General features: G+C 46.7%; 2 protein-coding genes across 7 annotated transcripts in view; one reads left to right on the top strand and one right to left on the bottom strand.

The window, feature by feature from the left end:
* Positions 1-17,277, top strand: part of KANK2 (KN motif and ankyrin repeat domains 2) — a 468,727-nt gene extending 451,450 nt beyond the window's left edge. The window contains exon 8 of the transcript XR_014837606.1: positions 17,259-17,277. The gene's annotated coding sequence lies outside the window, so the exon portion shown is untranslated. The remainder of the gene's footprint in view (positions 1-17,258) is intronic.
* On the bottom strand, positions 1,635-22,936 carry QTRT1 (queuine tRNA-ribosyltransferase catalytic subunit 1). Of its 6 annotated transcripts, XR_014837622.1 has the most exons (11): positions 22,638-22,898; positions 22,329-22,397; positions 22,095-22,233; positions 6,964-7,042; positions 6,707-6,822; positions 3,259-3,397; positions 2,704-2,813; positions 2,529-2,616; positions 2,360-2,439; positions 1,825-1,933; positions 1,635-1,743 (listed from the first exon to the last, which is right to left on the bottom strand). XR_014837622.1 is itself a non-coding variant. In XM_085012959.1 (10 exons), the coding sequence occupies exons 4-10, from the start codon at positions 7,026-7,028 to the stop codon at positions 2,287-2,289; spliced, it is 747 nt and encodes a 248-aa protein (XP_084869085.1). In that variant the 5' UTR covers positions 7,029-7,042; positions 22,045-22,233; positions 22,329-22,397; positions 22,890-22,936; the 3' UTR covers positions 2,223-2,286. The 6 variants fall into 6 exon arrangements, 4 of the variants coding, with proteins under 4 accessions (XP_084869085.1, XP_084869084.1, XP_003123257.3 ...); XM_085012959.1 differs by lacking the exons at positions 1,635-1,743; positions 1,825-1,933 and adding an exon at positions 2,931-3,006 and having other exon boundaries at positions 2,223-2,439; positions 22,045-22,233; positions 22,890-22,936; XM_085012958.1 differs by lacking the exons at positions 1,635-1,743; positions 1,825-1,933 and adding an exon at positions 2,931-3,006 and having other exon boundaries at positions 2,223-2,439; positions 22,045-22,233.
* Between the last annotated feature and the right edge of the window lie 1,295 nt (positions 22,937-24,231).

Genomic DNA, 24,231 nt, shown 5'->3' with positions numbered 1-24,231 from the left:
TCGATTCTTAAACACAGATCTGTCACTCGACTCTACCTAGTTCCCTAAAAATTTCCCATTGGTTTATATAAATATCACTCCGTTCCGTCAGCCAACAAATCAAGAGGGTGGGATTTAACCTCGAATCTTGACGCTAATTGGACGATGTATCTGTCCATCAAAGAATCACAAGCGCTTACTTGTGATTGTCGTAGGTCGGCTAGTCTTCTGAAGCAAAGAGTAGACCCAAAGTACTCGCCAACGTGCGCCACCTTGTGGACCCAGTGGTGATGGTCACGCCTGAGTTCCTCGGCTCTTAAAAAAAACTACAAGTCCCAGAATGCGTCTTGGCCGTGAGCTCACAAATCAGCTCCTTGCGCGGGGACCCAGTGCACTTTGAAGGTGAGAATCAGGCGATTAGTGGTTCCTAGGGAGAAGCAGGCTAGCTCGGCCTCGCTAGCTCCCACGCCTCCAGACCCTGGCGAATGCTGTGTCCTCCCGTAGGAATACCGTCTGATGACGCCTGTGTTGATGCAGCTGACGCTCCAACGTCGTTCCTCTGATTCTTCAACTTTAGCACATCTTGGATCTTTTTGAGTACTCAATGAAACTCAACGGAACTTCTCCCCAGAAAGTTCTCCCCTATTATTTTGCAGGCAACGCTGGGGATTCTGGGAACTGGGACTCTTGACCACTTGGAAGAGGCGGGGGAGTTCCGGCTGTGATACAGCGGGTTAAGGATCTGGCTTTGTCTCTGTGGCAGCGAGGGTTCGGTCCCTCAGCCGGCGCAGTGGGTTTAAATTCTGACGCTGTGGCAACTATGACGCTGTCGCTGGGATTCGATCCCTGGCCCGAGAATTTCCATGTGCTGACGGTGCAGCCAAAAAAAAAAGGAAGCCGGGAATAGATGGACTGACTTTAACAGAAGTGATCTGATTCCTCTGGACAAAGATAGGCCAGAGGCAGCCCAATAAGGAGCCAGGAGCAAAGGAGGTGGGGAAGTGGGCTGAGGGGGCAGGGCAGTAACAGGGGAAAGAAGAAAAAATGAGTAAGAGGATGGCAGAGTGGCCAAAGTTACAGGCCTGCTCCCTGACCCAAGACCCAGGTCTCAGAGACAGGCAAAAAGATGGCCCAAAATGATTGGCACTGCAGCCTTGACTATGATGGCAGAAACCTGGAAACATCCTAACTGCCCATCCATGGAGCTCATGAAATAAATACTATGTAGCAGCTATAAAAAAAGGATTGAGGAAGTTTTCATGTAGTGACATATAAACAATTTGAGCTACACTGAGAAAAGGAAGAAAAGCAAGGTACAGAACTGCATGTAAAGGATGGCAACATTCACGAAAATAATGTACAGGTGGAAAATTTCTGGAAGAATACACAAACTGATAAATGTAGTTGAATTCTTTATGATATTTAAATTGTAGATGCTATAAATGTGCTACTTTTTTTTACTTAAACCTTATCTTCAGAAGTTCCCTGATGGCCTAGTTGTTACGGACTCAGTATTGTCACTGCTGTGGCTTGGGTTACTGCTGCAACTTGAGTTAGATCTCTGGCCCAGGAAATTCCGCATGCTGTGGGTACAGCCAAAAAAAAAAAAAAAAAAAAAAAAAAAAAAATTGCAATAAATAAATAAATAACCTTACCTTCTAAGAGCTCTGTAACTGGCCATATCTGGACTAGATCCTAGGTCTATTTATTTGCTGGGTAGTAATGACCAAGTGACTCAATTTTTCTGAACCTCAGTTTCCTCATCTGTAAAATGAATTAAATACACTTGACAACCACCGAGAACAGTGCCAGGCTCAGTCTAAGTGCCTGCTAGATCACACTTACTATCACTGCTGTGTTTACTGACAATGAGATGAAGCCACAGGTCTGAAGAGTCAAGGCAAAGAGCCTTCTCCCTTTCTGGACTTCCCCCTCTCTGGACCTGTTTCCTCACCTATAAAAAGGAAGAGAATAGGAGTTCCCTGGTAGCTCAGAGGGTTGAGGATCCAGCACTGTAACTCCAGTGGCTCTGATGACTGCTGTGGCACAAGTTCCATCCCTGACCTGGGAAACTCCCTCATGCTGCACTTTCCTACATACAGGACTTCTGGATACCAGCTGCTGCTATGGATACTTGTTATTATCATCAATGGCGGGATGGGGGTACATGGGCCCCAGTGACACTCAGATAAGGAAGGGGACCAAGACAGGCCACCTCCCCAAGAAGACACAGACACACTCTGTTATAATAAAAAGCACCACATACTTCAATATCTTCCATCCCCTCCCTCCTTCTCCCAAGTGGGGTCAACTCAGGGTGATTCCCACAGAGGCCAGGGCTTCAGTGGCCCAGGTGGGACAGAGGGTGGGGTCCCCATACATGGTCCGCATGAAGTCCCGCACGAAGTCAGGGAAGCGCTTCTCTACGATGCTGGTGCGTACAGCACTCATTAGCCGCAGCTGCAGGGCAGGGGTGTCAGCATCAGCCACCAGCACAGGGGAGGCTCCCATCCCCCACCTTGCCTCAGCCATCCCAGCCACAGGCCCACCTGATAGGCAATGTTGTGGACAGTGAGGTGGTGCAAGGCGGCCGTGTTGTCACTATGGAGCAGCGTGTGCAGGAAAGCCCGGCTGTGCCTGGGGGTCAGGAGGTGAGGGCTCAGCAGAGCCAGGTCCGGCCCCCTCCCTGCCCTTCCCCAGCCTCCAGCCTCCGACCTCCCCTACTTCTGGCAGGTGGGACAGGCACACTCTGGGTCTATGGGGCGGAAGTCTTTCTCATACTGCTTCTTCTTCAGCTGCAGGTTCCCCGTGGGCACCAGGGCGGAGCCAAAGCGCTGGGGGATGGACAGAGGGGAGGGGAAGGCTGTCAACCAGGTTGTCCCCCGACGCACCTAACCCCCACCTTGGCTCCCCCAATCCCTCGCTGGCCTTTCCCCTGCCAAGGGCCTCACCGCCGTCCGTGTGGGGAAGACGCAGTCGAACATGTCGCATCCGAGAGCCACGCAGACCACCAGATCGGTGGCATAGCTAGGGGTGGGGCCGTGGGGGAGGGGAGCAGAGAACCTCAAGCCCTGGTCACACACCCCAAACCCCGACACCCAACCCTCACACTCCCCGCCCCCCAGACCGGCACCCTCAGAACCATCCCTAGCAGAGAGCCATGTCCTCCTAGGTCCCCTCCTGGGCAGGGCAGGGTCCTCCCCACCAGTTCCCCAGAGGCAGGGGTCACCAGGTACCCACTTCCCATAGGCAGGGCTGTCTCCCCTCCCCTCCACATACCCGACCCCCATCAGGTATCGGGGCTTGTCCTTGGGCAGCCTTGAGGTGCTCAGTGCCACCATCCTCCAGAACTGGCTCTTGCTCTCGCCCCCACTCAGGCCCCCGATGGCAAAGCCTGGCACGTCCCTCTTGGTCATTTCTGAGGGTAGAGGGGCAAGATCAGGGGTGACCAGGCAAAAGGAGATAGACCTCAGCCCCCTCCTCTTCTTCCGCCTTGCCCTGAGAGCAGACCCTGCCCTCCCCTCCACAGGCCCTCAGAAAATGTAAGAAAGAGTGAGCGAGCGAGAGAGAGAGAGAGAGAGAGAGAGAGAGAGAGAGAGAGTGTGGGAGCTGCTAGTGATCTTAGCTACAGCTTTATCTGTGAAAGCTCCAGGGGCAAGGGGTGGAACACAGCCATAGCAGCGACTGGAGCTGCTGCAATAACAACACCAGGTCCCTAACCCGCTGCATCACAAGGGAAGTCCTCAGCTACCGCTTATTGAGTGCCCGCTGCATGTAAGAGCCTCTCCTTCAAACCTCAGGAGAGGAGTTCCCACCATGGCGTGGTGGTTAACGAATCTGACTAGGAACCATGAGGTTGTGGGTTCGATCTCTGACCTTGCTCAGTGGGTTAAAGGATCCAGCAATGCCATAAGCTGTGGTGTAGGTCGCAGACATGGCTCGGATCCCACATTGCTGTGGCTCTGGCTACAGCTCCGATTGGACCCCTAGCCTGGGAACCTCCATATGCCATGGGAGTGGCCCAAGAAATGGCAAAAAGACAAAAAAAAAAAAACCAAAAAAACCACCTCAGGAGAAGCCCAGGGCCCACCCTTCCTTAGCTGAAAACTGAGATGAAGCCAGACGTGTTTCAGAATTTTCCAGTGAACATCCAACAGGCTGAACAACAGCCCATCATCAAACACTGTAACATTTCTACTGCAAAATGTATAAAGGCTCATAACTGGGGCAAAAAACCACAAAGGTCCAATCTTGCCACCAAATGAATTGCAAATTCCTGCAAGTTCTGGATATGAGAAGTGGGCAACTAGGCTTCAGAACTGCAGAAAGGGGACTGCAGATCTGAACTTGGTTGAGGCGGGCAGAGTTAAAACCGCTGGCCCCAGGCCACATATGCCAGGGGCTGGATTCGAACACACTGTGCCACAAGAGAACCCCCTCAGGTTTTTGGGGTTTTTTTGTTTTATTTTGCTGTCTTTTCTGGGGCGGCACCTGCGGCATGTGGAGGTTCCCAGGCTAGGGGTTTAATTGGAGATGTAGTCAATGGCCTAGACCACAGCCACAGCAATGCAGGATCTGAGCCGCATTTGAGACCCACACCACAGCCCACAGCAACACCGGATCCTTAACCCACTGAGCAAGGCCAGGGATCGAACCCACAACTTCATGGTTCCTAGTTGGATTCATTAACCACTGAGCCACGATGGTAACTCCTGTTTTTGTTTTTAATGAAAAAGAACAGAAAATACCAGAGAGAGCATCTCACCTACAAAGATAAATTCTTCAGGAAGCCTTGGTTTCTACTTTTGTATATATCCATGCATACTGAGCTGTGGCATGAAATGTGCTTCTGTGGGTCTCCAGGAAAAAGACATTGGGGCAGTTCCTGTCGTGCCTCAGCGGATATGAATCTGACTAGTATCCATGAAGACTCAGGTTCAATCCCTGGCCCTGCTCAGTGGGTTAAGGATCCAGTACTGCTGTGTGCTGTGGTGTAGGTCACAGACACGGCTCGGGTCCCGCGCTGCTGTGACTGTGGTGTAGGCCAGCAGCTACAGCTTCTGATTAGAAACTTAGCCTGGGAACTTCCATAGGCCGTGGGTGTGGCCCTAAAAAAAAAAAAAGCCAAAAAAAAAAAAAAAAAAAAGACATTGGGAGTTCCCTGGTGATGCAGCAGTTTAAGGATCTGATGTCACTGTGGTGGCTCAGGTCACTGATGTGGTACAGGTTTGATCCCTGGCCACAGAACTTCCACATACCATTGCCTCGTCCACCTCCCAAAAAAAGACTGGATCGGGTGGGGCTGGGGGGGGCAGGGTGGGCAGCTTGAAGACCAAAAAAATTATAACAGGTCAATCTTCACAACAGCACACAGTGATGCCAGGTGTACATCCATGAGGCAAGAGATTAGAGGGCTGGATCCAGCCCAGCAGACTCCAGAACCCAGAGTCTTGCCCATGACACCTCACTGCCTTTAAAGCCCCCATTTCTGGAGTTCCTGTTGTGGCTCAGTGGTTAACGAATCCGATGAAGGTTGTGGGTTCGATCCCCGGCCTTCCTCAGTGGGTTAAGGATCCGGTGTTGCCATGAGCTGTGGTGTGGGTCATCACAGACGCAGCTTGGATTTGGCATTGCTATGGCTCTGGCGTAGGCCAGCAGCTACAGCTCTGATTCGACCCCTAGCCTGGGAACCTCCATATGCTGTGGGTACGGCACTAGAAAAGGCAAAAAGACAAAAAAAAAAAAAAAAAGCCCCCATTTCTGCACCCCACATCGTCACCTTGGCCACAGCCTTGGTTCAGGCCTCAATGTCACCCTCCACATGGGCAACCACTCCAACTTCCTCTATGGGGATTATGCTTCCTATCCCACTGGGATTTTTTCCCTATCTCCCACTCAATAGCCCTCCAGGGCTCCCTAACACCCCACTGTGGTGTCCCAGGGCCTCCACCATCAGCAAAATGCCCTGGGCCCAACCTCTTGCTCCTGACCACACATCTTACTTCCCAGGGAGGGAGCAGCGCAGTGTATAGGTTTTAGAGCTCAAGGTCTGAGTTCATATCCCAGCTCTGCAACATCTGAGCCGTGAGGCTGGACGTAAGGAAATTAATAGCTCTGTGTCTCAGCTTCCTCTTCTGAAACCTTGGGAACCTGGTAGTTCCCATCTTACAGGATGGCTATGAAAATTCAATGGGTCAATCTGTGAACAGCATTTGATACAGAGCCTGGTGAATACCTGAAAATTGACAGCTGTTGGAATTCTTCTTTGAACTCATTCTACTCCATGCTGCCTCAGGGCATTGGCTTCAGCTGTTCCTTCCACCTAGAGTGTCTTTTTGCCCATTAACAACCACAGTCTCAGACCATTGCACGTCAGGCTCATGTGGGGGCCTCCGTGATGGAAAAGACCTGGTCCTGGGATTCCCGTTGTGGCTCAGCAGGTTAAGAACCTAACTAGTGCAGCACCTGTTGTGGCTCAGCGGGTAAGAACCTGACTAGTTTCCATGAGGATGCAGGTTCAATCCCTGGCCTCCCTCAGAGGGTTAAGGATCCAGTATTGCCGTGAGCTGCAGATGCAGACTGGATCCCGAATTACTGTTGTTGTGATGTAGGCCAGCAGCTGCAGCTCCCATTAGACCCCCTAGCCCAGGAACTTCCATAAGCTACAGGTGCGGTCCTAAAAAGAACAGAAAAGAAAATCCCTGGTCCCTTTAGCCCGTGGCTTTACCTTCCAGGCAGGTGGTCCGGAGATCCGCATCCAGCCCACCCTGGATGATGGCAAAGAGGTTCTGTTTGTCTGGCCACCGATGGGCTGCAATGCACCGGTCCAGCCAGCGGATTGATCTGCAAGAGGACCCGAGTCACAAGCCAGAGAGGCTGGGTGAGGGGTAGGGAGACAAGGATGCAGGACCAGGATCCCCTCCTCCTCTCCCCCTCCCCAACAGAAACACACACACACACACACACACACACACACACACACACCTATACATGGCTTCTTCCACACGTGGCCCTGTCACAGTGCTGCTCACCACGTCGTCAAGCTGCATGATGATGTCAGAGCCTGGAGAGGAAGACAGGAGCACAGTCACTGGGAAAGCCCCCACCTCCAGCTGGGGACAAGCTGGACCCCATTAGTCCCTCTCTGCGTCTTGCTGGCTCCCACTAAGCCCCTCCATCTGTTTATACAGCAACCAGAGGGAGCTTTTCAAAACGCACATCTGGGAGTTCTCTCATGGCTCAGTGGGTTAAGGATCCAGCATGTCATCGCTGTGGCTCAGGTCACTGCTTGTGGCACAGGTTCCATTCCTGGTCCAGGAATTTCTGCATGTCTTGGGTGTGGCCAAAAAAACCCCAACAAAATGCACATCTGATCTTGCAACCCCACCCACCACCAGCAAAAACCCTATCCTGGCACGTGTAATATAAGCCCACCTATGCAAATTTATCCTTCAAGAATAAGATGAAGTGTGCACAAAGTGATTCATCTGGTAGGACAGACAATAGCAAGGTGGGGGTCCAAATGTCTGTCAGCAGAGGTCTAGTGAAATAAACCATGGTCCAGCCCTTAAGGAAAGGTTCTTTCTCACAATTCCAATATCCAGAAAATCGAAGGATTTTTTTTATGCTTATGGCACATTCATATGGCAGCAATACCCGTAACAGTTGTCGTCTTTTTAAAAACGCGATTTAGGAGCTCCAGTTGTGGCTCAGTGGTTAACAAATCCAACTAGGAACCATGAGGTCGTGGGTTGGATCCCTGGCCTTGCTCAGTGGGTTAAGGATCCGGCGATGCTGTGAGCTGTGGTGTAGGTCCCAGACGCGGCTCAGATCCCGCGTTGCTGTGGCTGTGGCGTAGGCTGGTGGCTACAGCTCTGATTCGACCCCTAGCCTGGGAACCTCCACATGCCGCAAGAGCAGCCCAAGAAATGGCAAAAAATAAAAAAAATAAAAAATAAATAAAAACGTGTTTTATTTATATTTTAGCCACTCCCATGGCCTATCAGACTTCCCAGGTCAGGGATCGAACTGGCACCACAGTTATTACTAGAACCACAGCAGTGACAACACTAGATCTTTAACTTACTGAGCCAGAAGGGAACTCCTAAAAAATGATTTAGTATGAAGATTCAAAAGTGCTGGAGTTCCTGTCCTGGCTCAGCAGTTAATGAACCTGACTAGCACCCATGAGGATGCAGGTTCTATCCCTGGCCTCACTCAGTGGGTTAAGGATCCGGCGTTGCTGTGGCTGTAGTGTAGGCCGGCCAGCAGCTACAGCTCCGATTCAACCCCTAGCCTGGGAACCTCCATGTGCTGCAGGAGAGGCCCTAAAAAGAACAAAAAAAAAAAAAAAAAAAAAAAAAAAAAGTGTTAGAGTTCCTGCCATGGCTCAGTGGGTTAGTGAGTTTAGGTCTGTGGTAGTGCCAGTTCAATGCTGGACCAGGGAACTTCTATAAGTAACGGGTGGGTGCAGATAGAAAAAGAAAAGAAAAAAGACAAAAACTTTAAGGCAATAAAAGCAAAATGTATACCATATGAGCCAGCAATCCACTTCTGGGTATATTCCCAAAAGAAGTGAAAGCAATCTCAAAGAAACATTTGCACACTCATGTACATAGCAGCCTATTCACCACAGTCAAAACATGAAACTCAGCATCCATTGACAGATAAACAGATACGCGAAATGTCCTACAGGCATACAATGGAATACCATTCAGCCATAAAAAGGAAAGTGGAGTTCCCCTAGTGATCGGCAGAAATGAACCAACTAGTATCCATGAGGATGTGGGTTCAATCCCTGACCTTGTTCAGTGGGTTAAGGATCTGGCATTGCCATGAGCTGTAGTGTAGGTTGCAGACGGGGCTTGGATGGTGTAGGCCGGCAGCTGTTCCTAGCCCAGGAACTTCCATATGCTGCAGTTGGGGCCCTAAAAAAAAAGGAAAAAAAAAAAGAAAGAATGACAGAATCGGAACATCACCAGTTTGCATGCTCTAGTAACAGTTCCAGGGGAGGAGCGGGATGGTTCACTGGGAGAGTCTGGAAGATATCAGGTGCCCCCTGGTAGACATACACACTGTGACACTTTCTTGTCAAAAGGAAGGACTTGAATCTGCCTGAAACCTGCAGATTCAACTACCAACTTACAGGAAAACTATTACATGACCCCTACACCCTGAGGATGCCATCAGCAAAATTTAGACTCTGTGAACCACTATAGGGCAAAGGAAGCATTTTCTCTGAGAAGAAAATTGCTTTTAAAAAAAAAAAAAAAAAGGAAATGTAATAAGAAACTATTAAAAAGAAATAGGGTCAACTATACTCCAATATTTATTTTTGAAAAAAAGGAACTGGGGAGTTCCTGTTGTGGCTCAGTGGAAATAAATCTGACTAGTATCCATGAGGACACAGGTTTGATCCCTGGTCTCCCTCAATGGGTAAAGGATCTGGTGTTTCCATGAGCTGTAGCGTAGGTCATAGACATGGTTCAGATCTGGCGTTGCTGTGGTCTAGGCCAGTGGCTACAGGTCTGATTTGACTCCTAGCCTGGGAACCTCCATATACCGTAGGTGCGGTCCTAAAAAGACAAAAAAAAAAAGAAAGAAAGAAAAGGAACTGAAAGGAGAAACTATACAACATGTAGTAGATATTAAAAAGAGACTTAAGGGAGTTCCTGCCATGGCTCAGAAGAAACAATGCTAACCAGGAACCATGAGGTTGCAGGTTCAATTCCTGGCCTTGCTCAGTGGGCTAAGGATCCAGCATTGCCGTGAGCTGTGGTGTAGGTTGCAGACAGGCTTGGATCCTGAGTTGCTGTAGCTGTGGTGTACGCCAACAGCTGTAGCTCTGATTCCACCCCTAGCCTGGGAACCTCCATATGCTGCGGGTGTGGCCCTAAAAAGAAAGAAAAACAGAGACTTAATAGAACACTAAAAATTAACTATAATAAAATTTTTATTTATTTATTTTTTTTGGTCTTTTTAGGGCCACACCCACAGCATATGGAGGTTCCCAGGCTAGGGGTCTAATGGGAGCTGCAGCTGCTGGCCTTCGCCACAGCCACAGCAATGCCAGATCTAAGCCATGTCTGCGACCTATACCATAGCTCACAACAACGCCAGATCCTTAACCCACTGAGTGAGGCCAGGGATCAAACCCACAACCTCATGGTTCCTAGCTGGATTCATTTCTGCTGCACCATGACGGGAACTCCTTAAATTTTTTTTTTTTTTTTTTTTTTGTCTTTTTGCCATTTTTCTTGGGCCGCTCCTGCGGCATATGGAGGTTCCCAGGCTAGGGGTCGAATCGGAGCTGTAGCCACTGGCCTACACCAGAGCCACAGCAACGCAGGATCCGAGCTGAGTCTGCAACCTACACCACAGCTCATGGCAACGCTGGATCGTTAACCCACTGAGCAAGGGCAGGGACTGAACCCACAACCTCATGGTTCCTAGTCGGATTCGTTAACCACTGCGCCACGACAGGAATCCCCTTAAATTTTTTTTTAAAAAGCAAGAGTTGCTGAATAGCACTGGGAACTATATCTAGTCACTTGTGGGGGAGCATGATAGAGGATAAAGTGAGAAAAAGAATGTATGTGTGTGTGTATGTAAGACTGGGTCACTTTGCTGTTCAGTAGAAAATTAACAGAACACCATAAACCAACTATAATGGAAAAAATAAAAATCATTAAAAAAAAAAAAAAACAGGAGTTCCCATCGTGGCGCAGTGGTTAACGAATCCGACTAGGAACCATGAGGTTGCGGGTTCGGTCCCTGCCCTTGCTCAGTGGGTTAACGATCCGGCGTTGCCATGAGCTGTGGTATAGGTTGCAGACACGGCTCGGATCCTGCGTTGCTGTGGCTCTGGCGTAGGCTGGCGGCCACAGCTCCGATTCGACCCCTAGCCTGGGAACCTCCATATGCCGCAGGAGCGGCCCAAGAAATAGCAAAAAAAGACCAAAAAAATTAAAAAATAAATAAATAAAATAAAATAGAAAAAAAAAAAAAAAAGGCAGGAATACCCACTATGGCACAATGGGATCAGCAATATCTCTGGAGCACTGGGACATGGGTTCGATCCCCAGCCCCACACACTGGGTTAAGGATCTGGCATTGCCACGGCTGCAACATGAGTAACAACTGTGACCCAGATCTGATCCCTGGCCTAGGAGCTCCATGTGCCACAGGGCAGTCAAAAGAAAAAAAAAGGGGGGGAGGGGGGAGGTTCCATTGTGGCTCAGCAGATGCCACTGTAAAAAAAAATAAAAAAATAAAAAGGTGGAAGCTCCTTTGTGGCACAGCGGCACTGCTGCAGCTATGGTACTGGTCACAAATGCAGCACACACTCGACCCCTGACCCAGGAACTTCCACATCACACTGGTGCGGCCTAAATAAATAAATAAAAAGATTTAAGAGATCTTTCAGGAGCTCCCATCATGACTCAGCAGTAACGAACCTAACTAGTATCCATGAGGATACGGGTTCAGTACGTCGCCTTGCTCAGGGGGTTAAGGATCCCAGTTGCCATGAGCTGTGGTGTAGGTCGCAGATGTGGCTCAGATCCCATGTTGCTGTGGATCTGTGGATGTGCCATCAGCAGCTGTGGCTCAGATTTGACCCCTAGCCTGGGATCTTCCATATACTGACGCTGTGGCCCTAAAAAGCAAAAAAACAAAAAAAGAGAGAGAGAGAGAGAGATCTTTCAAACAATTGCAGTATCTGGACATTATCTGGATCCTGAAATAAACAAACTGTAAGAAAATTTGACAACAGCAAAAAAGCCAACAAACCAATTGAAAAATGGGCAAAAGACCTGAATAGACATTTCTCCAAAGATATACAGGTGGCCAACAAGCACATAAAAAAATGCTGATTATTATTATCACTGATTATTAGAGAAGTGCAAATCAAAACTGCTATGAGGCACCACCTCACACCAGTCAGAATGGCCATCATTAATAAGTCCACAAATAACAAATGCTGGAGGGGGTATAGAGAAAAGGGAACCTCCTGCATTGTTGGTGGGAATGTAAGCTAGTACAACCACTATGGAAAACAGTATGGAAGTACCTTAGAAAACGATACATAGAATTACCATATGACCCAGCAGTCCCACTCTTGGGCATATATCGGACAAAACTTTCCTTGAAAAAGACACATGCACCCGAATGTTCTCTGCAGCACTATTTACAATAGCCAAGACATGGAAACAACATAAATGTCCATCGACATTTTGGATGGTAATTGGATAATTGGATTAGGAAGATGTGGTATATATACACAATGGAATACTACTCAGCCATAAAAAAGAACAAAATAATGCCATGTAGAGCAACATGGATGGAACTAAGAGACTCTCATACTAAGTGAAGTATGTCAGAAAGACAAATACCGTATGATATCACTTATATATGGAATCTAATATATGGCACAAATGAACCTTTCCACAGAAAAGAAAATCATGGACTTGGAGAACAAACTTGTGGTTACCGAGCAGGAGGGAGTGAGATGGACTAGAAATCTGGGGTTAATCGATGTAGACTGTTGCCTTTGAATGGATGGGCAATGAGATCCTGCTATGTAGCACTGAGAACTATGTCTAATCACTTCTGATGAATCTATACATGTATGTAACCAGGTCAACATGCTGTATAGTAGAAAATTGACAGAACACTGTAAACCAGCTATAACGGGGAAAAAAAAAAAAAAAAGAAATTTTGACATTTTTTAAACAACTGAAACTCTGAACACCGGCCAGACATTTGTCTTTTTTTGGCCACACACATGGCATATGGAGGTTCCCAGGCTAGGAGTCCAATCAGAGTTATAGCTGCCAGCCTACGCCAGAGCCACAGCAACGCTGGATTTGAGCCGCATCTGTGACCTAAACCACAGCTCATGGTAAGGCTGGATCCTTAACCCACTGAGCGGGGCCAGGGATCGAACCTGCAACCTAATGGTTCCTAGTCAGATTTGTTATCCACTGAGGCATGGCGGGAACTCCAGGCCAGACATTTGATGATGGTAATGAATTATTGTTAGTTGTCTTTAGGTGAGATGATGGAATTGTGGTTATGTTTAAAAAAAGGTCTGTGGGGTCTAAAATATGATACAAATGAACTTATTTACGAAATAGAAACAGATTCACAAACACAGAAAAAAAACTTACAAGGGGAAAGGACAAGGGGTAGAGAAGGAATAAATTAGGAACTTGGGATCAACTACTATATATAAAATAGATAAATAACAAGGTCCTACTGTACAGTACAGGGAACTATGTTCAATATCCTATAATAAACCATAATGGAAAAGATATGAAAAAGAATGGCTGTGGTGTAGGCTAGCAGCTGCAGCTCTGATTCGACCCCTAGCCCGGGAACCTCCATATGCCACGGGTATGGCCCTAAAAAGACCAAAAAAAAAAAAAAAAAGAATATATATACATACGTACATATAACTGAATCATTTTTGCTATACTCCAGAAACTAATATATTGTAAATCAACTATACTGCAATGTTAAAAAGAGTAAGAACTCCTATGTTTTAGAGATACAAATTAAAATACTTACAGTTGGAATTCCTACTATGGCACAGCAGTGTTGTCTCTGTACTGCTGAGGTGCAGCAAGTTCAATCCCTGGCCTGGGAATTTCCGCATGCCACAGTGGCAAAAAAAAAAAAAAAAAAAAAAAAAAGCAAAAATAGCTAAAAATTTGAAAATATATCGGATATATAAGACTGCAACTATCAAAAAATAAAATAAGGGAGTCCCTGTTGAGGTTCAGCGGGTTAAGGACACAACATTATCTCCATGAGGATGCGGGTGCCGTCCCTGGCCTGGCTCAGTGGATTAAGGACTAAGCCTTGCCACAAAGTACAGCATAAGTTGCAGCAGACGCTGCTTGCATCTGGTCTTGCCATGGATGTGGTGTAGACCTGTAGCTGTAACTCTAGCCAATCCCTAGCCCAAGAACTTCTGTATGCCACAGCTACAGCTGTAAAAAGAATAAATAAATAAATAAATAAACCAACAGCAACAACAGAGAAACAAAATAAATAAAATAAGATCAGGAGTTCCCACTGTGGGACAGTGGGTTAATGATCTGGCTTGTCTCTGTGGGGTGCCAGTTTGATCCCTGGCCTGGTGCAGCAGGTTAATGATCTGGCATTGCTGCAGCTGTGACAGAGGTCACAGCTATGGCTGGGATTCAATCCCCAGCCCAAGAACTTCCAAATAAATAAAAATAAAATCAGTGAAGCATATCCATTAATTGGTCTGTTATTTGGCTATATAAAGGAATAAAGTACTGATACATGCTACAACATAGATGAACCTCAAAAAACGTTATGCTGAAGTTCCTTGTGGCTCAGTAGTTGAAGGATCTGGTATTCTTCTACATTGGGGCTCAGGTTGCTACTGTGACATGGGTTCAATCCTTGGCCTGGTAACTTCCACACGTTGCAAGCATAACGAAGAAAAAGGAAATTATGCTAAGTAAAAAAAAAAAAATTCATAAAGACAACATATTGTATGATTACATTTACATGAAATATCTAGAATACACAAATCTATAAACAGAAAGTAGATCAGTTAGTGGTGGGGGAGATAGGACTTGATTGATTAGTGGTGGGGGAGATAGGAATTGATTGAGAGGGTGTGGTTGATAAAGGTACAGGATTTCTTTTTGGGATGACAAAAATGTTCTGAAATTAGATTGTGGTGATGGTTGCCCAACTCTGTGACTATACTAAAAACCGTGTGTGTGTGTGTGTGTGTGTGTGTGTGTGTGTGTGTGTGTGTATTTTTTGGGTCTTTTTGGGCTGTACCCATGGCATATGGGGTTAAATCAGAGCTGCAACTGCTGGTGTACACCACAGTCACAGCAACTCTGGATCCTTAATCCACTAAGGGAGGCCAGGGATCAAAACCTCATGGATAGTAGTCAAGTTTGTTACCACTGAGCCATGGCAGGAACTCCGAAGTAACTTTTATTTTTTTAATTTTTATTTTTTGCTTTTTTTTTTTTTTTTTTTTTTAGGACTAAATCCACAACATATGGAGTTCCCAGGCTAGGGGTCAAATCAGAGGAACAGCTGCTGGCCTACACCACAGTCACAGAAACACCAGGTCTGTAACCTACACCACAGCACATGGCAATGCTGGATCTTTAACCCACTGAGTGAGGCCAGGAATCCAACCTGCTTCCTCAAGGATGCTAGTCAGATTTGTTTCCTCTGAGCCACGACAGGAACTCCCAAAGTACACATTTTAAACATGTGAATTTTCTGTGTATATCTCAATAAAGCTGTTTAAAAAAAAAAATCAACAAAACAAAAAAACAAAAAATGAAGAAAAACCACAAGCCAGAAGTTGTTTTTTGAAAAAGATCAACAAACTCAAAATCAACCCCAACCAGACTAATCAAGAAGGAAGAGATCCGGAGTTGTAGTCGTAGCTCAGCAGTAACAATTCCTACTAGTATCCATAAGGATGCGGGTTTGCGCCCTGGCCTTACTCAGTGGGTTAAGGATCCAGTGTTGCAATGAGCTGTGGTGTAGGTCACACACATGGCTCAGATCCCCAGTTGCTGTGGCTCTGGTGTAGGCCGGTGGCTACAGCTCCAATTAGACCCCTAGCCTGGGAACTTCCATATGCTGCAGGAGAGGCCCTAGAAAAGACAAAAAGACCAAAAAAAAAAAAAAAAAAAAAAAAAGGAGGTATCGAGATACAGGAAGCATAGAGGACCCCAAACAAGTTGAACCCAAACAGGCCCACACCAAGACATATTATAATAAAAATGACAAAAGTTAAAGAGAAGATTCTAAAGGCAGCAAGAGAAAAGAAAAGCGTTAATTATAAGGGAAGCCCCATAAGGCTATCAGCTGATTTCTCTACAGAAACACTACAGGCTAGAAGACAGTAGCAAGATATATTCAAAGTTCTAAAAAGAAAAAATTTGCAGCCTAGAATACTCTACCCAGCAAGAATATCATTTAAAATAGAAGGAAAAATAAAAAATTTCTTCAACATACAAAACTAAAAGAGTACAGCAATACTAAACCCATTCTAAAAAAAAATACTAAAAGGAGTCTATTGCCTTTGGAATAGATAAGCAATGAGATCCTGCTGCGTAGCACCAGGAACTATGTCTAGTCACTTATGATGAAGCATGATGGAAGATAATGTGAGGAAAAAAAAATGTATACATGTATGTATAACTGGGTCACCACACTGTACAGTAGAAAATTGACAGAACACTATAAACTAGCTATAATGAAAAAAAAAATTATTATATGAAGAGTTAAAAAAAAAGAAATACCAAAAGAGCTTCTCTAGATAAAAAAGATGTAAGAAGAAATAGGATGGAGGAAATTACAATTGGAAAGCAATCACTTAAGCCAGTATACAGATCTAAAAGGAAAAAAAAAAAAACCTACTGTAAATGTGACAATAAACACAAGGAATAGCAAAAGGACAAACATGAAGATGTTAAAAAGGACCTCAAAATCACAGAACGTGGGGAAGGAAAGTAAGAAAATCTGGGCTTTTCTTTTCTTTTTTTTTTTTTTTTTTTTTTGTTGTCTTTTTGCCTTTTCTAGGGCTGCTCCTGCGGCATTTGGAGGTTCCCAGGCTAGGGGTCTAATTGGAGCTGTAGCCGCCAGCCTAGACCACAGCCACAGAAACTCAGGATCCAAGCCGCGTCTGTAACCTACACCACAGCTCACAGCAACGCCGGATCCTTAACCCACTGAGCAAGGCCAGGGATCGAACCCACAACCTCATGGTTCCTAGTTGGATTCGTTAACTGCTGCACCACGACGGGAACTCCTGGGCTTTTTTTTTTTTTTAAATAATGTGTTTGAGCCTATGTGACTATCGGGCTAAAGCAAGCAGATGTAGGAAGGGGTTAACATACTTGAAAAACAGAGCAACCAAACATTACATTCACAAAAACTTTTAGAACCTGCAACTCATGGTTCTTAGATCTGTTAACCACTGAGCCACGACGGGAATTCCAGGTTTTACTAAATAATTCTATGAGACATTTAAAGATGAAATAGTTCCTGTCATGACGCAGTGGAAACAAATCCAACTAGGAACCATGAGGTTACGAGTTCGATCCCTGGCCTCACTCAGTGGGTTAAGGATCTGGCGTTGCCGTGAGCTCTGGTGTGGGTCAAAGACACGGCTTGGATCTGGCGTTGGCTGTGGCTGTGGTGTAGGCTGGCAGCTATAGCTCCAAGTAGACCCCTAGCCTGCAATCCTCCATATGCCGCAGGTGCAGCCCAAAAAAAAAAGGATGAAATAACATCAGTCTTAGGCAAATTCCAACAGATAATAACATGGGAGAAGCAAAGTAGGCTGGGATACAAATGAAACATAATGGCCGAGACCTGGTGATTGCTGAACTGGGTGACAGGTCAGTGAGGTTGTGTCTATTTTGGTATAAACTTGAAATTTTCCAAAATTAATAAAAATACAAGTACAGAAGAATGTGCCATAAATAGCATGCTCTCATCATGGAGAAAATTACAATAGATTTGAACTTGCTTGATTTGGTATAAACTCTGGAAGAATGGGAAATGAAAAACAGGGAGTCTCTGTCATGGCTCAGTGAAAACGAATCTGACTAGTATCCATGAGGATGCAGGTTTGAACCCTGGCCTCACTCAGTGGGTTAAGGATCCGGCATTGCCATGAGCTATGGCACAGGTCACAGACATGGCTTGGATCTGGTGTTGCTGTGGCTGGGGCTCTGATTGAACCCCTAGCCTGGGAACCTCCATATGTTGTGGGTGTAGCCCTAAAAAGACAAAAAAAGAAAAATGAAAAAGAAAGAAAGATTTAAAAAAAAAAGAAAAAGAAATAAAAAACAGATGTTCCCTAGTGGCTCAGCAGGTTAAGTATCTGGCATTGTCACTGCTATGGCATGGGTTTGATACCTGGCCAGGGAACTTTCATGCACCAGAGGCACAGCCCCCTCCCAAAAAAAGAAAAAAACAGAAACAGAGGTGACCTTTAGTAGTAAAGGAGATGGATCGAGAATAGACCTGGAAAGGGTACTGTTTCCTACACACATTTTTATATGGGAATATATACAAAATATATTATTGTTAATTTCTTTTTTTTGTCTTTTTTTTTAGGGCTGCACCCGCATGGAGGGTTCCCAGGAGGGTTCCCAGGCATGATACAAGCTCCGTCTGCAAACTGCACCACAGCTCACGGCCCACTGAGCAAGGCCAGCTATCAAACCCTCGTCCTCATGGATGCTAGTCAGATTTATTTCCACTGAGCCACGATGGAAACTCCAATTTTTTTTTTTAATGGCAGAACCCCCAGCATGCATAAGTTCCCAGGCCAGGGATGGAACCCTTGCCACAGCAGTGACTCAAGCCACAGCAATGACAATACCTTTAACCCACTAAGCCATCAGGGAATTCTTAATTTTTTTGCTCTAAAAGAAAATCAAAAAGTTCCTGTTGTAGCTCAGCAGGATTAAGAATCCAACTAGTATCCCTGAGGATGTAGGTACAATCCCTGGCCCCACTCAGTGGGTTAAGGTATGGTATGGTCCCGAGCTATGGTATAGGTCACAGATGCGGCTGGGATCTGGCATTGCTGTGGCTGTGACATAAGCTGTTGGCTACATCAGCTCCGATTCAGCCCCTAGCCTGGTAACTTCCCTATGCAGCAGGTGTGACCCTATAAAGCCAAAGGGAGAAAAAAAGAAAAAAAATCAAAAAGCACAAGCCCCTGAAGGATCTGCTCCTGCCACCTTTTGGTTCTTTACCTCCATACACACACGCACCTCCTCCTCCGTCTCTGTTCCAGCCATGCCAGTCGGGACCCTGCTTCATGACCTTGCACTGGATGCTTCTTCTTTCCAGAACATACTTTCCTCTTTGGATATTTAGTACATTTCTCCTTATCCATGAGTTTTAGGCCTAGGGCAACACTCCCTGAGCCTAGACTAAATCCTGCCAAAAGTCCCACATACCTGGCATTCACAGTAAGGGTGCCAATCTTGTATTTATTTGTGCTGTTAAAAAAAAAAACTTTTTTTTTTAATTTTTAGGGGCGTTCATGTTGAGGTTCAGTGGGTTAAGAATACGACTAGTATCCATGAGGATGTGGGTTCGATCCCTGGCCTCACTCAGTGGGTTAAGGATCAGCATTGCCACAAGCTGTGGTGTAGGTCACTGATGTGGCTCAGATCTGGCATTGCTGTGGCTCTGGCTGTGTCCAGCAGCTACAGCTCCAATTAGACCCCTAGCCTGGGAACTTCCATGTGCAGCATATGTGGTCCTAAAAAGACAAAAAATTGTTTAAAAATTGGGGGGTAATTCCCTTCTGGCTCAGTGGGTTAAGAATCCAGCAGTTTTCACTGCTTTGGTGCAGGTACTATCCCTGGCCTGGGAACTTCCACATGCCAAGGGCAAAACCAAAAAAAAAAAAAAAGTTTTAATAACTTATTTTACTTTTAATTTATTTTTATTTATTATTATTATTATTTGCTTTTTAGGGCCACACTCGCAGCATATGGAAGTTCCCAGGCTAGGGGTTGAATCAGAGCTACAGCTTCTGGCCTACACCACAGCCACAGGAACAAGGGATCCACGCCGTGTCTGTGACCTACACCACAGCTCACAGCAATGCTGGATTCCCCCACCCACTGAGTGAGGCCAGAGACCGAACCCGCATCCTCATGGATACTAGTCGGATTCATTTCCGTTGTGCTACAATAGGAACTCCTATAATTCATTTTAAAATAATAATATTAATACATTATTACTCAAGATGCTAAATGTACTCTGAATTTAACACAATACAACAGGGGAGCTTCTGCTTCGGCACAATGGGATCAGAGGCATCTTGGGAGCACTGGGATGCGGGTTCAATCCCCTGCCTGGCACAGTGGGTTAGGGATGCAGCATTGCTGCAGCTTTGGCTTAAGTCAAGATTGCAGCTCGGATCTGATCCCTGGCCTGACCATGTGCTGTGAGGTGGCCAAAAAAAAGAAAAAAGAAAAAAATACAATAGGATAGTTGGTGAAAAGTTTCTTGCCCATTGAGGGATGAATTACAAAGAACATGTAACCCTTTAGAGGTGATGGATGTATTCACTATCTTGATTGTGGCGAAGGTTTCATGGGTATATACATATGCCAAAATGTACCAGAGGGTACACTTTAAATATGTGTAGCTTACTGCACGTCAATTACAAAAAAAAGAATTTCCGGAGTTCCTGTCGTGGCGCAGTGGTTAACAAATCCGACTAGGAACCATGAGGTTGCGGGTTCGGTCCCTGCCCTTGCTCAGTGGGTTAATGATCCGGCGTTGCCGTGAGCTGTGGTGTAGTTTGCAGACTCGGCTCGGATCCTGCGTTGCTGTGGCTCTGGCGTAGGCCAGTAGCTACAGCTCCAATTCGACCCCTAGCCTGGGAACCTCCATATGCCGTGGGAGCGGCCCAAGAAATAGCAAAAAGACAAAAAAAAAAAAAAAAAAAAAGCCACCAGGGAACTCCAAGAGAAAAGAATTTAAATTCTCCCTATTGGGAGTTCCCTGGTGGTCAGGATTTGGTTCTTTCACCACTGCAGGTTGGGTTCAATCCCTGGTCTGGGAAATGAGATCCCACATTAAGCCAAAAAAAATTAGCATGCCCAGTCAAAAAAAAAAAAATTTTTTTTTTGCCTTTTTAGTGCCGAACCTGCAGCATATGGAGGTTCCCAGGCTAGGGGTCCAATCAGAGCTACAGCTGCAGGCCTGTGCCACAGCCATAGCCATGCCAGATCTGAGCCATGTCTGTGGCCCACACCACAGCTCACAGCAACACCAGATCCTTAAGCCACTGAGTGAGGCCAAGGATCAAACCTGCAACCTCATGGTTCCAAGTCGGATTCACTTCCCCTGCGCCAAGACGGGAACTCCGCCCCTCCCCCCCCCCTTTTTTTTGGTCTTTTGTCTTTTCAGGGCCACACCAGAGGCATATGGAGTTTCCCAGGCTAGGAGTCTAATTGGAGTTACAGCTGCTGGCCTACACCAGAGCCACAGCAACGCCAGATCCGAGCCACATCTGGGACCTACACCATAGCTCACAGCAACACTGGATCCTTAACCCACTGAGCGAGGCCAGGGATGGAACCTGCAACCTCATGGTTCCTAGTCAGATTCGTTTCTGCTGTGCCACAACGGCAACTCCCCAAATTTTTTTTAATTAAATGAAATGCTTACTTTTGGAAGTTCCCCTGTGGTGCATCAGATTAAGTACCCAGTGCTGCAGCAGCTTCAGCACAGGTAACAACTGTACTGAAGGTTTGATCCCTGGCTGACGAACTTCCACATAGTGCAGGAGAGGCCAAAAAATAAAAGCTTCCTATCTACAAGCTCTCCAATTTCCCTCTCTCAGGAAACTTATACTTTATTTTTCTTTCCTGAGATTCTGTATGCAAATAAAAGCAAATCATATATGTGTTGTTGTTGCTATTTTTTCCATACAAATGGAAATATCAATGAACTTTACCTGCACTGTTTTGTTTTGGGTTTTGTTGTTTTGTTTTGCCTTTCTAATTATGCTGTTTTCACCAATGCTTGTCTCCCTTTTGGGCTGTAAGTTCCATGGATAGTATGACATCAGCACCCAGGCTCAGAATATCTGTATTCAGGAGCCACAGAATATCTATATTCAGGGGTCTGAAAACACCAATCTGCTTAGAAGATGTGAAGGTTTGAACCTGTTTCCAAGGCACTTTATGAAACTGAAAAATGTTAGCTGACCTTATCAAGGAATAGGGGATAGTAATGGAGATGGGAGGGGTCTAAAGCCTCCCCAGTACCCTCATGTTGCCCCCATTATTTCAAAATATCTTTGCCAGCTAATTTACTATTTAAAAAACAATAGCAATAAAGATAACACTAAAAGCTACCATGTGTGTCAGAACTGTGATAAGAGATTTACTGACATCATTATTTTTAGTAACTATCCCCATTTGGACTGGCTCAACTGAGGCTCAGGGATGGGGAGTGACTGGCTCAAAGTCAAGCAGGAGAGGGGGAGGCCTGTCTCACCTCGACTTCCAAAAGTCAGGGGAAGGGGCGGCTCCCCGGGATCCGCTCACCCAGTGCGTTCTGGATCTCCACGGACCTCTCCGGGCTCAGAAGGGTTTCATCACCGTCGTAAGGGGAGCGGAAGCGGACGCCCTCCTCCGTCACTTCGGACAGGGACACCAGGGACACCATCTGGAAGCCGCCGCTGTCCTGAGGGAAACCCCATCGCAAGGCTGTCAGGAAAGGGATTGGGACTATCCACCCAAAAGGAGTACTCTCGGATCACATCCTCGAACCCATCTTACCGTCAGCAGATTGTGAGGCCAATTCATAAAGCCGTGGAGACCGTGGGCTTTCTGGATCAGATCAGGGCCCTGGGTTAGAGGAAGAAAGGATCAGGTTAGGGGTGAACTCAACCCGGGGCGGGGGGTCCAAGTTTGGCTGCGATACAGTTTGCCAGCTTCCATCCTCGCTGTTTCCTTACGCCCAGCACAAGGCCTGGGCCATCTGAGACGCTCGATACTCATTTGTCTACAGACTTTGTGAGGCGTGCCCCAAGGGCATCTCCTGGGCCCCCCAAGCTCCGCCGCCCCGCTGGGAAAGAGCCCACCCACCGGCCTCAGACCCAGATGGTAGGTGTTGCCCAGGCAGATGCGGCAGCCCAGCGCATCCAGTTGCTCAGCGGTGATGCCCTTCATGGTGGCTTGCGTGCCCACTGGCATGAACACTGGAGTAGCCACTGGCCCGTGTGGCAGCCGCAGCTCCCCTGCTCGGGCCCTGGAACGGCTACACTCGGCCACCAATCGCAGGATGCGCGGGGCGGAATCCAAAGAAGTCTGGCTAGCGGCTGCCGCCATCTTGCCTACCGGAACCACGTGGGCACTGGAACACCCTGGGCGGCGCCATGTTGGCTGAAGTCACGTGGCGCACGACGCAAGCACAGGCCCAGGGAGAGCGTCAGATGAACCATGGAAACGGCTCGCCTTTCTTTTCGCTACTCCTGGATCGTTCCCACGAGGAGCGCACTGCCGCGAAGTATTGTCTTGGTGTGGAGGCCTAGTCCCGCCACTTCCTCGCAATCAAAGCCTCACTAAGTAATAATTTTGGGAGTTCCCGTCGTGGAGCAGTGGTTAACGAATCCGACTAGGAACCATGAGGTTGCGGGTTCGGTCCCTGCCCTTGCTCAGTGGGTTAACGATCGAGCATTTCCGTGAGCTGTGGTGTAGGTTGCAGACGCGGCTCGGATTCCGCGTTGCTGTGGCTCTGGCGTAGGCCGGTGGCTCCAGCTCCGATTCGACTCCTAGCCTGGGAACCTCCATATGCCGCGGGAGCGGCCCAAAGAAATAGCAAAGACAAAATAATAATAATAATAATAATAATTTTATCTTCCATCAAATGGGGTGAATAATAGTATCTAGACGTTAGGACATTGTGAATATTGAGAGACAGAATGGATGTGTATAGATTTTTACACGGTGCCTGACACAATCTCTTGTCTATCTTGATCGTTGCGTTGCTCCAAGTGCTTGGAATAGGACCTAGTGCATAGTATGCACTCAATAATTATTAGTTTCTTCGGTGCAAGAAGAAATCACAGATTTTCAGAGGGAGAGACTAAAGTCCAGAACCTTTTTATATTTATTAGGTCATTCATTCAAAAAATACTTACATATACATCCCCACTAGGGCCAGCCTCCATGCCACAGAGGGTGAGAGAGGGTGGGTCACGGATTTATTAAGCACTAGCTGTGTGCTGCTACTAATAATAGCAATATACGATGTATATTTTAATAATACTGATTGGAAATGGAGCTGATATATGTTATGGCCAGCAGAGGGCACATCTGCCCCAGAAGCCTTCCTCTCAGGTCAGCGAAACTGACCCAAGAGCTTGGGCTAATGCTGTTTCCCAGGCTGGTGAAGTCCTCACTGAGGCCGTGTCTGGAAAACACCCACCAATGACGCCCAATTCGGGGCCTTTGCAGCAACATTCATCTTTGATTTATTTATTTATTGTCTTTTTAGGGCTATGCCCAGAAGATATGAAAATTCCCAGGCTAGGAGTCGAGTAGGAGCTGCAGGTGCCGGCCTACACCACAGCCACAGCAACACAGGATCCCACCCAGTCTACAACCTGCACTGCAGCTCACGGCAATGCTGGATCCTTAACTCACCTTAACCTATTGAGCGAGGCCAGGGATCAAACCC

The sequence above is a fragment of the Sus scrofa genome, chromosome 2 (genome assembly GCF_054392235.1).
Source record: "Sus scrofa isolate SSC_HxYL_T2T_F1_AM1 chromosome 2, Sscrofa_HxYL_maternal_Yorkshire_Landrace_v2.0, whole genome shotgun sequence".
Taxonomy (NCBI): Eukaryota; Metazoa; Chordata; class Mammalia; order Artiodactyla; family Suidae; genus Sus; species Sus scrofa.
This window is presented reverse-complemented; position numbering and strand designations above follow the sequence as displayed.

Bases quoted from the DNA above. Each gene is read 5' to 3' on its own strand.
- QTRT1 (XM_003123209.5), bottom strand. From the start codon at position 22,880: ATGGCGGCAGCCGCTAGCCAGACTTCTTTGGATTCCGCCCCGCGCATC. The intron at 22,398-22,637 runs GTGGGTGGGCTC...CCTCTAACCCAG, and splicing joins ACCATCTGGGTCTGAGGCCG to GGCCCTGATCTGATCCAGAA. The intron at 6,823-6,963 runs GTGTGTGTGTGT...GTCCTCTTGCAG, and splicing joins GTGGAAGAAGCCATGTATAG to ATCAATCCGCTGGCTGGACC.